This window comes from Protopterus annectens, chromosome 7.part0 (genome assembly GCF_019279795.1).
Source record: "Protopterus annectens isolate FY-2018-M chromosome 7.part0, PAN1.0, whole genome shotgun sequence".
Taxonomy (NCBI): Eukaryota; Metazoa; Chordata; order Ceratodontiformes; family Protopteridae; genus Protopterus; species Protopterus annectens.
The window spans coordinates 1,483,992,647-1,484,005,055 of NC_056739.1; the positions used below are offsets into that span (position 1 = coordinate 1,483,992,647).

The window sequence follows — 12,409 nt, forward strand, 5'->3', positions numbered from 1 at the left end:
TGTTGTAGGGATAGTGCACTTCCTGTTTGCATTATTGGTCACCAAATTGTTAGTTCAATTTGTTTACCCATCTCAGAATGAACAGCATTCATGCTAATGTGGATGACTCCCTTATATATGTCACATTCTAGAAAGAGCTAAATGAAGAATCTGCATATACTCTGCTGATTGTCTGACCAATTTGGTAATTTCCCTCAACCGTAAGTAGTCCAGCCTTACCCTTGCCACCAGTAATTCCCTTTTGGGAGCAGTGCAGGACAGGCAGCCTTACCTCTCTCTTGGCTGATCTTACTGGTTGTCATTTTTGGCTCAAGCTGCTTTGAGAGAGAGAACATGAAGGCAGGATCCTCCTTGAAGGCACTGGAGTACTTTTCTGCTTCTGTCTTCATGGTACTTTTGCCCAGGCTACACATACAGCTGATGTGATGGCACCTGAGAGGCCTGTGGCAGCACCATCTGCATCTGATGAATAGGGTTCTACCCTTATTCTCTTTGTACAGGAGAGGTTCATGTGACTAGAGAATAAGTACTTACCACCCCTGGAATACCATTTGTCACAACAAAGGTGACTCAGTCCCTGACTACAGATGCCTTGGATCACTTGGGAACTAAGAGAGGTCATCTGAAAGAAAGCGTGACAAATGGGACAGAATAAAGCAACGTCATGGTTAATTGAGAATGTTGATTTGTGCTTTTCCGATAATTCAAAACAAGTTGATAATTGGAGGTCCTCCTGAGAACAGACAGCATAGTACTGTCAGTGTATCAGCAAGCAGGGTGAGAACCACTGTTGTTAACTTTCAGGCTAGGTTCTGTCTGCTAGTGCCACAAAGCAGTTTGAATTGCTAGTCTGGTACTGGCAAAGCCAGGTGATGGAGAAAGGGTGGCACTGACTCGCCCATCCTTGGGGGGGGGGGGGTATTCGGCCTGTCACCAACAGAAAATCCATTGCTTACGTGGCACTAGCCCAAGGATATGGGCTTCATCATACCAAGCTAGTAATGGTAGTCCTCCTTATGTTATGGGTGTAAGCATACATGGTATACCTCTGAACTGTACAGATTTTTCACAGAATGTCCAGAGTTTTGAGTCATATTTGTGGTCTGCGTTTCATAAAATTGTGGTTTTCTGGCACATTGTTGGTAAATCATTGAGGGTTGAAGTCAGAAAATGACAGACATTTGAGTTTCAAGCTTCATACCCTTCAGAAAATTCATGCTTATGCAAAATCTGATATTCTATCAATTTCCTAAGTTTGTAAGAGCAATATTTAAAATGTGTCCCTATTTTTAGGACTTGCCCCCCCCCCCCCCATTTATTCATGGCTTTTTCCAGATTTTTTTTTCTCTAAGTGGCTGAGAGGTATGATATATGGCAGTGCATCAGCCAAGGATAGGGTGAAAGCCTTAACAAAATGCTTTCTTTGTTTGGAATGCCAGCCAGGATGGGATGTGAACCACCATGGCTGCCTGGATGACAGCACTTCTGTTTGACTTTCATGTCAAGTTGTGAATACCCAGTACAAGGACACAAATGGACTTTGGCCTGATATGAGGGATCATGATTTAAAAAAGTGAAGCTTTAGTGGGATGTAGACTAGTCCTTGTAGTCTTACCTGTCCACACAGCATGGGTTTCATCAACATGTCTAGTACATCACTTCAGTAGACCAGTTGAGCAGATTTGTCCCCACCTTCTTGAATTTAAAGTAGATAGTCAAATCTTTAACAAACTGACTTTGGCTGTAATGAAGAGCATTAGATCCCAGTGCAAGTACGGATTCATAATTCAGTGATGTGGTTACATGAATAGACAGAGTTGACTGTTGCTCAGAAACCACCTGTGTTTTTGTCCATATATGCACTTTGTAGTTGCTTCTGTTTAGGTAGGTAGTTTAGAGTAGATCATTAATTCCATTAGTTACTTTGGGTAGTTAGTTGGATTATTAGTTCTGTGTATGGCATGGCTGGTGCTCCTTGTTTTAAAGATTTAGATTGGGAACTTAAGGTGCATCAGCTCCTCTTACAAATGGAATTAATAGGGGAGAAAAAACAGACAAGTTATGCTCATCCTAAGGATCTTGTGCTTACTATGTGGAAACTACACATCTCCAGCACGTCAGGATGACAACAGTAATTGTGTACTTTGACAGTTGCTATGCTATTTAGCAGGCACGCTATATAGGACTCCAGTGGTACTATGGCACCCTGAAGTTGGTGATGTGAAGTTCCAGATGTAGATATTTCTGCCTTTCCTCTCAACCACCAGCACAGTGAATATCGCTCCAAGTACCCATGCAAAGACCAAGGTCCCAATGTAGTAAAGCATGGTCTGTTTTTGCATTCCTTCCCTTTCCAAGGCTGCTGCTACAGAAAGAAAAATGTCATATCTCATTCTTTTGGCCCCTTCTTGGTCAAGACAACACTAGCCATCTCAGATGGTGCAGCTAACAAAAGGAGAGACAGCTGTAGCTTCCAACACCCTGAACATTGCTAACTTTGCAGGAGAAAACCCTGGTCCATCCAGACCTAAAGAGCCTCAAGCTAGCAGTGTGGATGACTGAAGACTGCTCCCTGTTCTGAGAAAGCTTTCCCAGCAAAATGCTATGTATCCTTTTAAGAAGCCAGAAAACATCACAAGTCTTACCTGGCAAAGTGCAACAGATTCTCTGTTTGATGTCCAGTTTTGTGATACAGTAGCTACAGCAACCTTTGTCTTGGAGGGCCTGCTGTATTTCACAGGTCTCGTATATAAGGATTTGGCTTGTCTTAGTAGTCAGCCTTTCAGCTTTTGCAGCTTGCCTGCTCGTGAACCCTCTGTGGATCATTTCCCTGTGATCAAGTAGGTTTTGAAAGTAGACCTGTATAGGCCATTCTTTCCTTTGGGATCTGAGTGTTATTCATTAAAAGAAAAAAAAGTTAGCTTCACCCCTCTTTGTCTGTTAACACATCATCTCTGAAGTGCTCATCTTGAGAGACTTCACTGTTGGTGGACATTACCTCAGGAAGGAGACTTTGAGTTGCCCATCTTGGTATATAAAGAGCCTTGTATAGTATTTCAGAAAGACAAGTAGGCATTTAGAACTATCTGTCCTTTCAAGCATAATTTTAATGTCATAGTTGGCTTTGAATCACTGTATTGTTACTTGTATTTTACACCAGATCCCAGAACAAGGGTGGGAAATGGTTCATTCACCTGATGGACCTAAACAGGTAGTCGGTGTACTGCACTGAGAGAGCTAAGGACCTGAGGCAGATTGAAGAGCTGTCTGGTATGGTAGCACCCTACAGGGCCATGTCATAGTGTGCTAGACCAGAGACTGCAGCCATTATTACTTATTTTTTTAGGAGTGTATTTTTAATGCAGCGTACCTATACCTTCAGCCACACCTTTTCTGAACATAACCGGCTGAGATGTACAGTTTAGAAGTAGGGTAGTGTTTACAGTAGCAGTTTTTCAGAACGTGTTTGTTTCTTTTCCAAAATATCTTGCCCAGCTACCCTTAAGTAGCCCAATATTGTTGTTTTCATTGTTTATCTATCCTTTGTTAACAAGGTTAGTCCTACTAGGCCAGTGGCCTCTCGTAAGGGAAGACTCGAGATGGAATTGCACTACTTGGGAAGTGTTGACTAGGGGTTTTTGTATTGTTCACAAGCAAAATGAAGGACACTGCAGCAGCTATGCTGAGTGCAGTACAGTTGTGCGAGTCTACTCACTATTGCCATAGATTTCAGTTAGGTGAGACATTACTGTGTTATGGTCTGCCTCTGATCTCTCCATAAGAATGCTCCCTGAGTTCATGTTGAGTCTTGTATGGTAGTATTAATTCCTTGTTGCCCTTCCCTATGGGAGATGGTCTAATCTAACCAAAACCAGGTTCTCCAGCCAGGCTAGGCAAACGCAAAAAAAGAACTTAGTACAGGCTGCTGTCTTTTCTGCTGGACATCATGTTGGTATCATCTTCAACAGGAGGAAACCAGGTTCACACTGGAAACTTGAGAGACTTTCTGAAGTTGTGCTAGATGAACAGACAGCTGTCTGCAACTAATTTCCAAGCACATAGTATGATCATGCAGCAGTGATTTTACTTTAATGTTTGTAGTTATGCGAGATATGCCTACATTTCTGTGTTTTCTAGGTTTTTTCGATCAGTATGCCTCTGCACCTAATAAATCCATACCATCCTTATTTAAGTAGCCCATGTTACAATTCTATTTTTCATTAAAATAAAGGCTAATTGTATTTATAATACTTCATGTAAAGGGATTTTATCCAAAAATTGTTAATGCATTTTCTAAGACTGAGATTAAACCCCTAAAAATGCTATTATATCCCCTACTAATAGGTTCAGTAAATTATGTAACTTCCTGGACAGCTGCATCAAAAACTCTGTTCTTATTAGCCTTATACAGTGTGAGATGCAAGACTAGACATTTGTGGTGGAACAGATGGATACAAGCTGTACAGTTGGTAAGAAAAAGTACCTCAACCTTGAAGCAGCACCCTAGCTTTTAAACAATGTGTATTCTTGATCAGAAAGTACTTAAGACAGCCTGTTTAACTAAGGCCTACCTGTGAGTTTGAGCTTGAAAATGAAAGAAAACAGAAATCCAATGCCAGGGCACATTGGTGTCCAGGACTTTCCTTGATGGAGTGTTTTGGTTATTCAACATTTGGTATTTTTTCTTCAAGTTCACTTGTTCTGGAATGGAAGCATGTGTCTGCAACCTGTAAGCATAATTCTGTACACTGTATGTGCAAGCTTATTAACTGCCGTTCTTTTTAGTTGTTTATGCAGTTCAGATCCTGAGATGGCATTTGGTGTAGACATCACAACATAACTCCTTGCTTGATGCATTGCACTCTTTCACAAGTCTTTCCTAATAAATTGTTGTAAATTCAGTGAAGTAGATATGTTTGAGTCTTCAGCTGTTTGGCATGTAGATTTAAAGAGAACAGGATGTTAAAGCTATGGTTACTTCTTATGTTTAAGTACTGTTATCTGCAAGAAGTGGAGAAAAAGCTTTGATAGAGTCTAGGTGCCATTCTCAGGCCTTTGTCTCAGGTCCACCTGTTAATTTTTGCATTGCATCTAAAGCTGGTTTCTGTTTCATGGTCTTCTGTTCCTCTCTTTACCAAACACTCTTAAATTGTGGGGCATCCATACAGTTTTTGATCAGTTGTTTAAGAAATTATTTACTAGATTAGTCAGGCCAGTTGAACAGCATAACTAACTTTGCTTCTGTGTGGTATGCTGTTCTGTGCTTAAGCACCTACTGCAGGAGTCTCTCTCAAATGACATGGTACACTTTTTTCAGGTACTGTGGCAGTACTTGACTGGCTTTTGCAGCAGACACATTTGATTGCAGCCTTTACTTGAGCCTGATTATAAAGGCTGCAATCAAATCTGTCTGCTGCAAAAGCCACTCGAGTACTGCTACAATACCTGAAAAAAGTGTACCATGTCATTTGATTGCAGCCTTTACTTGTGCCTGATGATAGCCGCGGTGGTACAGTGGTAGAGTTGTTGCCTCACAGCAAGAGGTTCTCCTGTTCGATTCTTGGCTGGAGTGCCTTCTGTGTGGAGTCTGCATGTCCTCCCCACTGTCGAGTGGCCTCCGAAAGACATGCGTGAATGGGCGTGTCTTCGCTGAAGGTTTGGCATCGGGCTGGCAACTTGGCACCATAAAAATCTACTGCCAATCATTAGTGGACCGGAGTTCCACTGTGTCGGCCCCTAACCGGGAAAAGCCAAAAAGAAAAACAACAATTTGAGCCTGATGATGCAGTGCATTATAAAAATTTTACAGGTGGATAGTTAAGGGCAGGGTTATACGATAGCAATTGGAAGGTGGGAAGATGTATGGCTGATTGTCAGGAATTTTTGGTTTGTAGAGTTTGTGTTATATGGCCATGTAATACTTTGCCATATTGAGTGTGTGGACTGTTTTTGCAAAGAGTTGAAAGGTACTCGGGATGAATAGGAAGGGTAACTACACAGTGTTCACCGCAGCAGATAGTTCAAAGTTTGTTCATCAGTTTTTCCTTTTTCTCACTTAATTTTAGCACTTGATTTTGTATAAAGATTTGACACTCACTGTTAGATTGCACTATTCCTGAACAGTAGAAATGGTAATGAAGGCAGAGCAAGCACAAGTAACTTTCTCTTCCAAGAGAAGTCAGCCTTTGAAGAATTTACAGGAAGGGTTCATGTTGGAATAGTCAGTAATGCAGTCAAGTAATTGACAGATGACTTAATGGTAGGTGCATTTGATTGCTGAAAGAAAAGAAATTATGTCCAAACCTGACAGTGAAATTTGTCATAGTACATGCTGTAGGAGCCACTCTGGAAAATTTGCTTTTGTGGTGAGTGTTTGTACTTTAGTCATAATAGTATTCCAGAAAGTAACCATTATTCTTCCCCCCAACTGCAGCATCAGAAATATATTGTTGTAATTTAACATGTATCCAAAGTCATTTCCAGTTTCTTTTACGAATGGTGAGTAATTGCATTTGGGCATTTAGTTCTTGTGGCAGTTTACAATCTTAGTGGAAGTAATTTCACTTCACTTCACTGTATAGAGACATTAATGATAGAAAAGGGTGCACTGTTGGTTTTCAGGGTGGATATTGGTATACTGTGTTTCTCACTTGTGTTAAGATATTTAGCATTTTGTAGATCTTAAAAAAAAAAAATCTAGTTGGTGTTGGAAACCGGATCTTATTTTAGGAATACAATGTTTAGCTTGTACTTGTTTTTGATGTGAAGACAATTGCATTTTTTACACTTGGCAACGTTATTTACTTTTTGATTTTTACAGCTGTCTGCCAGGCCAGAGTTTGATCAGTCAAGTAAAACAGGATACTCCGATGTCACGAATACTGGCTCTGACATTCAGGGATTGCCCTGTGCAGGACTGACTGAACCTAATAGTCAATCTTGTGGTGCTGCTTTGGACATGTTTCTAACGGGCAGAAGCTTAGAAGGGCAGCCATTAACGGACCAGGGTTTCAGGACAGAATTTAATTTGATCTATACCTGTTCACCTTTAACTTCATCGCAGCAGAGAACTGATGGATTATTAAGAGGGAATGTTTCAAGTGACGATAAAAAGCCCTGTCAGTCTGATACTGCATTTTGTAGCTCTCCAACAGAGGTTTACCCTGGCAGGTATAGTCAAGGGCTCTTTTCTGAAACAGTGCCATGCCCCTTGTCTCCATATGGGGAGAGAATGAGTGACGGAACAAGGTCTCAGCAGAATCCACCTCAGAAGAAAAAGGTATGTAACATTAATTTACCTAGTTTCATATTCTGAAATATTTTAGTGTTTAAAAAATTAAGTGCACAAAACAAGATGTACTTCGCATTTCACTGTTGCAGTCATTACATTTGGGTAATCTGCTGGCAGGTTGCCCTCAGTCTGCCTGAATTCTAAAGTCAAGGGGCCTGCGTCGGTTGCTGTCTACTCTTCCATGACGTCAGGTCTCCAGGGGTATAAAACATGCAGCCAACGCCATTTTCTTCAGTCTTTCTTGCCGCGTGGTGCCCGAAGCAGAAGCATTTCGCAAGTGCCGGTCGGCCGACTACTGAAATATTCAAATTTGAGTTTCAGAACCGAAGTCTGCACTAAGGCTAAGTACCCCATTGGGGAAACTTTTTTCTTGCTTTTTACCGATGTCAGAAAAAGTTAATTGTATTACCTGTGGGAAGCAAATACCTCATAAGGATTTCCATTTATACTGTATTCCTTGCCTAGGCCCTGATCACAATGTGCCTGGCTGTCGGTTTTGTGCTAGATTTAACCAATGCACTATTAAGCGTCGGTATATTTTTGCATCAAAGTATTTTGGAAACAGATTTAACTACCTAGAAATGTCGTCGGATAGCAGTCTGACTACCGGAGTATATAAAAAACCCAAAGAAAAGGACAGAGAAAGGCAGTCGAGATCCAAAACCGACGACGAAGCTTCTCCTAAGCCAGGGCCGGTACTCAGGTGCTTTCGCAGCCCTTGATACCCGCTACCTTCGAGTCGCAGGCCTCTACCGACATCCATGTGGAGTCCAGCATGCCGCAAGATTCTCAAGGTATTGGACTGACCTATGTATCTCCCTCGGATGGGTCTGGAGCCGCTGAGCAGGCACCCGGCTTCTGAGGGTGTATTCAGACCTCAACATTTGTATACCAAACTGACGACAGCTGCAAAATCAAAGACAAAAGCAACTTCTAAAACTAAAAAAATGATGCCTGAGCCATGTGCACAGGCCTCTTTGCCTGAAAAACAGATGATCAAAATGGCTGAAGACTTTATTACCTTGATCAGGGAGTACCCATCCCACTTCAGATAAGAGGCCAAATCAGGTTTCTATTTCTTCTGATTCCTCTTCTGATCAGGAATTATCTTTACCTCCCTATGAGGATTCTGATGCTGAGGTGTCTATTCCGTCTGCATCTCCTCCTGAGGATTATTCATTTGGCAAAACCTTCCATACTTTGAGGGAGCATTTTCACTGGGAGAGTCAAGACTTCTCAGAATCAAAAAAGAGGCTCAGGGATTTCCTTCTTCTCCCTCAGCACAAGCCTTTAGCCATTCCTCCTGTTTTAGACATTGTGGATGATGTGTTTTCGGAGACGTGCCTGACCCCTGACTCCTTACCTCTGGCTCCCAGTAAGCCTGACAGATATTACAGGGTCCCTGACTCTCATAAATTTTTATTTAGAAACCCTGCTGCTGATCCTGAAACTATTTCACAGGGTTCAAAGGAAGTTAAGGCCTCAACAGCAAAAAATCCTACCCCTCTGACAGAGATTCAAGGGCACTGGTCAGATGGGGAAAAAAAGGTTTATACATCTGCAACCTTGGCAATCAGGGCCTTAAACTGTCAATTTCGTATGCTTAAGTGCCAACAACATGTTATGGGATTACTGAAACAGAAAATGATGATGATTTAAGAATGTGCAGAAAATAAAGAATTGCAGGAATTATTGCATGCAGCTGAACAAGTTGGAAAGCATACTTTGCAATGTGGTTTTGATTCTTTAGAAGCCTCCTACAGGGCCACAGTTATGGATCTGTGATTAGGAGGCATGCCTGGTTAAAGGAACAAAATTTGCCTGATCATGTTAAAGCTAAATTGCTAGATGCACCTTTACAGCATGACTCTCTGTTTGGTATTAAGCAGAAGAGGTTTTAAAGAAAATGAAAGACAAAGCTAAGTCTATGCAAGACTTCTTACAAGTGCAGCCACCAAGATTCAGTAGACACTGGCCTACAAAAAATTGGTCCTTTCCTGTGTCGGACAGAGCTCAAAGGGGCAAATCCAGACACCCTAAGGGTTCCAGATACCAGGCGCAGGACTCATACAGGTCAAAGCAATGGGGTGCATCCACCTCTAAATCTGGAGGAGATAAAGCGCAAGCCTACAGAAAGCAATCCCAATGACTTCCCTCTGCCTACATCAAGCACTTATCTTTTGGCAGCACCCATAGGGGGAAAATTAGCACTTTTTGCTCAAAATTGGCAGTTAATAACCCAGGACAAGTGGGTACTAAACATCGTATCACAGGGATACAGATTCCATTTCCACACTCTGCCAATGGCAAATGGTTGGCCAGATCTGCCAAAAAATCAATGGGCAGAGGCACAGAAACAGGTTACGTCCCTCTTGGATATGGAGGCCATTCAGACAGTACCAGAACAGGAAAAAGGACAAGGTTTTTACTCGACTGTTCTTGGTGCGCAGAAAGGGCAAGGCCTGGCGGCCAATACTGGATTTATAGATTTTGAACACATACCTGGACATTCCAAAATTCAAAATGCTGACTTTGCAGCAGCTTCTGCCCATGCTGGGCAAGAAAGCTTGGCTGGTGACTTTAGACCTAAAAGAGGCATACCTGCATGACCCAGTAAGACAGTCGTGCAGAAGATACTTCAGATTCAAGGCTGGCTTAATGCATTACCAATTCTCTGCACTGCCCTTTGGCTAATCTACTGCGCCCAGGGTCTTTACAAAGTGCCTGGCTCCAGTAATTGCATTCTGCAGACAAAGAAGTATACAAATATATCCTTACTTGGACGACTGTCTCATTCAAGCAGAGAACAAGGGCACACTCTTCTTCGACACCTGGCATTTGTGAAAAGGCTTCTAACATGCCTAGAGTACACAATAAACGAAAAGAAATCACAACTGGTACCCTCTCAAAAGATAACATTCCTGGGTGCAAGCTTGAATACAACTGCCCAGATGGCTTACCTCACGCCAGACAAACAAAGGCAACTGACTACTTACTTCAAACTGATGGCAACAAAAACCCAGTCTTCTGCAAGACAAATTCTGCAGGCTCTGGGCTTCATGGCATCCTGCTAATTCCATATGCAAGACTGCATATGAGGAAACTTCAATGGTACCTAAAAAGTTTATGGAGTCAACATTCACACAGTCTGAAAACAATGATTACTCTCATTCCCTGCCTGCAACAGGAGTTTCTGTGGTGGGCAAGGGCCTGTCACCAAGACATGGGACGGTCCTTCACTCTACCCCCTGCCAGCCAAACCTTAAACGCATCAGATTATGCCTGGGGGGCCCACATGACAGGAAGATGCATTCAGGACATACGGGCACCAAACAAATGCATCTACATATCAACCAGAAAGAGATGCTAGCTGTTCAAAATGCCCTAAAAGCCTTCAAGGACTTGCTTCATCCAGGACAACTACAGATAAAGATGGACAACAACACAGTCATGTGGTGTATAAACAAGCAAGGGGGCACACACTCATACCCCCTTTGCAGATTAGCCATGGCACTGTGGGACACAGCTTTGACCTACCAAATACATCTTCAAGCTCAATTCCTGCCAGGAAAACAAAACACTCTGGCAGACTATTTAAGCAGAAACCTTATGGATCCTCACAACTGGAAACTAAATCCACAAGTCTTCAGCATGATAACAGAGAAATGGGGGAGCCCAGACATAGATCTATTTGCCTCTCCTCAAAATTATCAATTGAAAAGATTCTGCACAAGGACTTATCACAGACAAGCATGAAAAATGGACACCCTATCCTTCAGTTGGAAAAACCTATCAGTTTACGCCTTTCCTCCTCTGCCTCTTCTACCCAAGGTCCCCCTAAAAGTCAGACAAGAGAAACCAAAGATATTAGTTGCCCCAGACTGGCCCACCAATACTGGTACCCAATCCTAAGGAACTTGTCTCAATACCCAGCTTGGACCTTGCCTCAAAGACCACAACTACTCTCCCAGCAAAACAATCAGATCCTGCACAATCAACTACAAACTCTGAACCTGGCAGCATGGCTAATCATGTAATCATACAAACAACACCTCTCAGTAAAGGTGTGATGGATGTCATTTTGGAAGCCAGAACGCCTAGTACTAGAAAAGCTTATGCTGACAAATGGAAGAGATTCTGTGCTTGGAATCGAGCACAAGGAACTGATGCAACAGAACTGCATATTCCTCAGATATTACAATACTTAACTGAGATGCTTGACAAAGGCCCATCTTTCTCATCAATCAAAATCCATGCCTCTGCCATTTCGGCTCATTACAATACAGAGCCACCAATCTTTTCTCATCCTTTACTAAAGCAGTATCTTAGAGGAGCCAAAAATTTAAGGCCTCCTAGATCATCACCACTACCTGCATGGGACCTCAATTATGTGTTGGAAAAGCTCACCCTGCCTCCATTTGAACCAGCTGCTACCACTGACATAAAAGTTCTTATCATGGAAGACAGCTCTGCTACTAGCAATTACTTCAGCAAGAAGAGTTTCAGAGATACAGGCCCTCATGGCTGTAGAGCCTTTTATAATATTTCACCCAGACAGGGTGTGTCTGAGGACAAATCCTACTTTTATGCCTAAGGTGGTTTCCAGTGTGGCACTTAACCAAACAATTCATCTGCCAACTTTTTATCCAAATCGGCAGAACAAAGGGGAGAGAATTCTGCATTCCTTGGACGTACACAGACAGCTAAGATTCTACTTGAGCAGGACTAAAGCTCTAAGAAAAACTGAGCAATTACTAGTGTCATATGCTGCAGGATCGGAAGGAAGGGCTATTTCAAAGCAGACAATTTCAAAGTGGATAAGCCACTGCATCCGTTTCTGCTACTTACACCATGGTAAACCTGTGCCCAAGGGCATTAGGTCTCATTCCACCAGAGCTGCAGCTGCTTCAGCAGCCTTTCTCAGAGGAGTACCAACCAAAGACATTCTAGAGGCTGCCACTTGGAGTTCTGTTCACACCTTTACAAAGCATTACCATTACAAAGCATTACCATTTGCCTCTCTACTCTAAGTCCAGGGCAGGCTTTGCCTCTGCAGTGCTGCAGGTCCTTATAGCCGCACCTAATGCTGTTTAGCTCCAGTCTCCCAACCATAGCTTT

At 42.4% G+C, this 12,409-nt stretch overlaps 1 protein-coding gene across 2 annotated transcripts in view; it reads left to right on the plus strand.

Moving 5' to 3' along the window:
- The window catches only part of SETD5 (SET domain containing 5), a 2,687,190-nt gene that overhangs the window by 2,504,590 nt on the left and 170,191 nt on the right, over window positions 1-12,409 (plus strand). For both annotated transcript variants that reach the window (XM_044078031.1, XM_044078032.1), the window contains one exon: window positions 6,821-7,279. In XM_044078031.1, coding sequence (XP_043933966.1) covers window positions 6,821-7,279 — 459 coding nt within the window. The remainder of the gene's footprint in view (window positions 1-6,820; window positions 7,280-12,409) is intronic.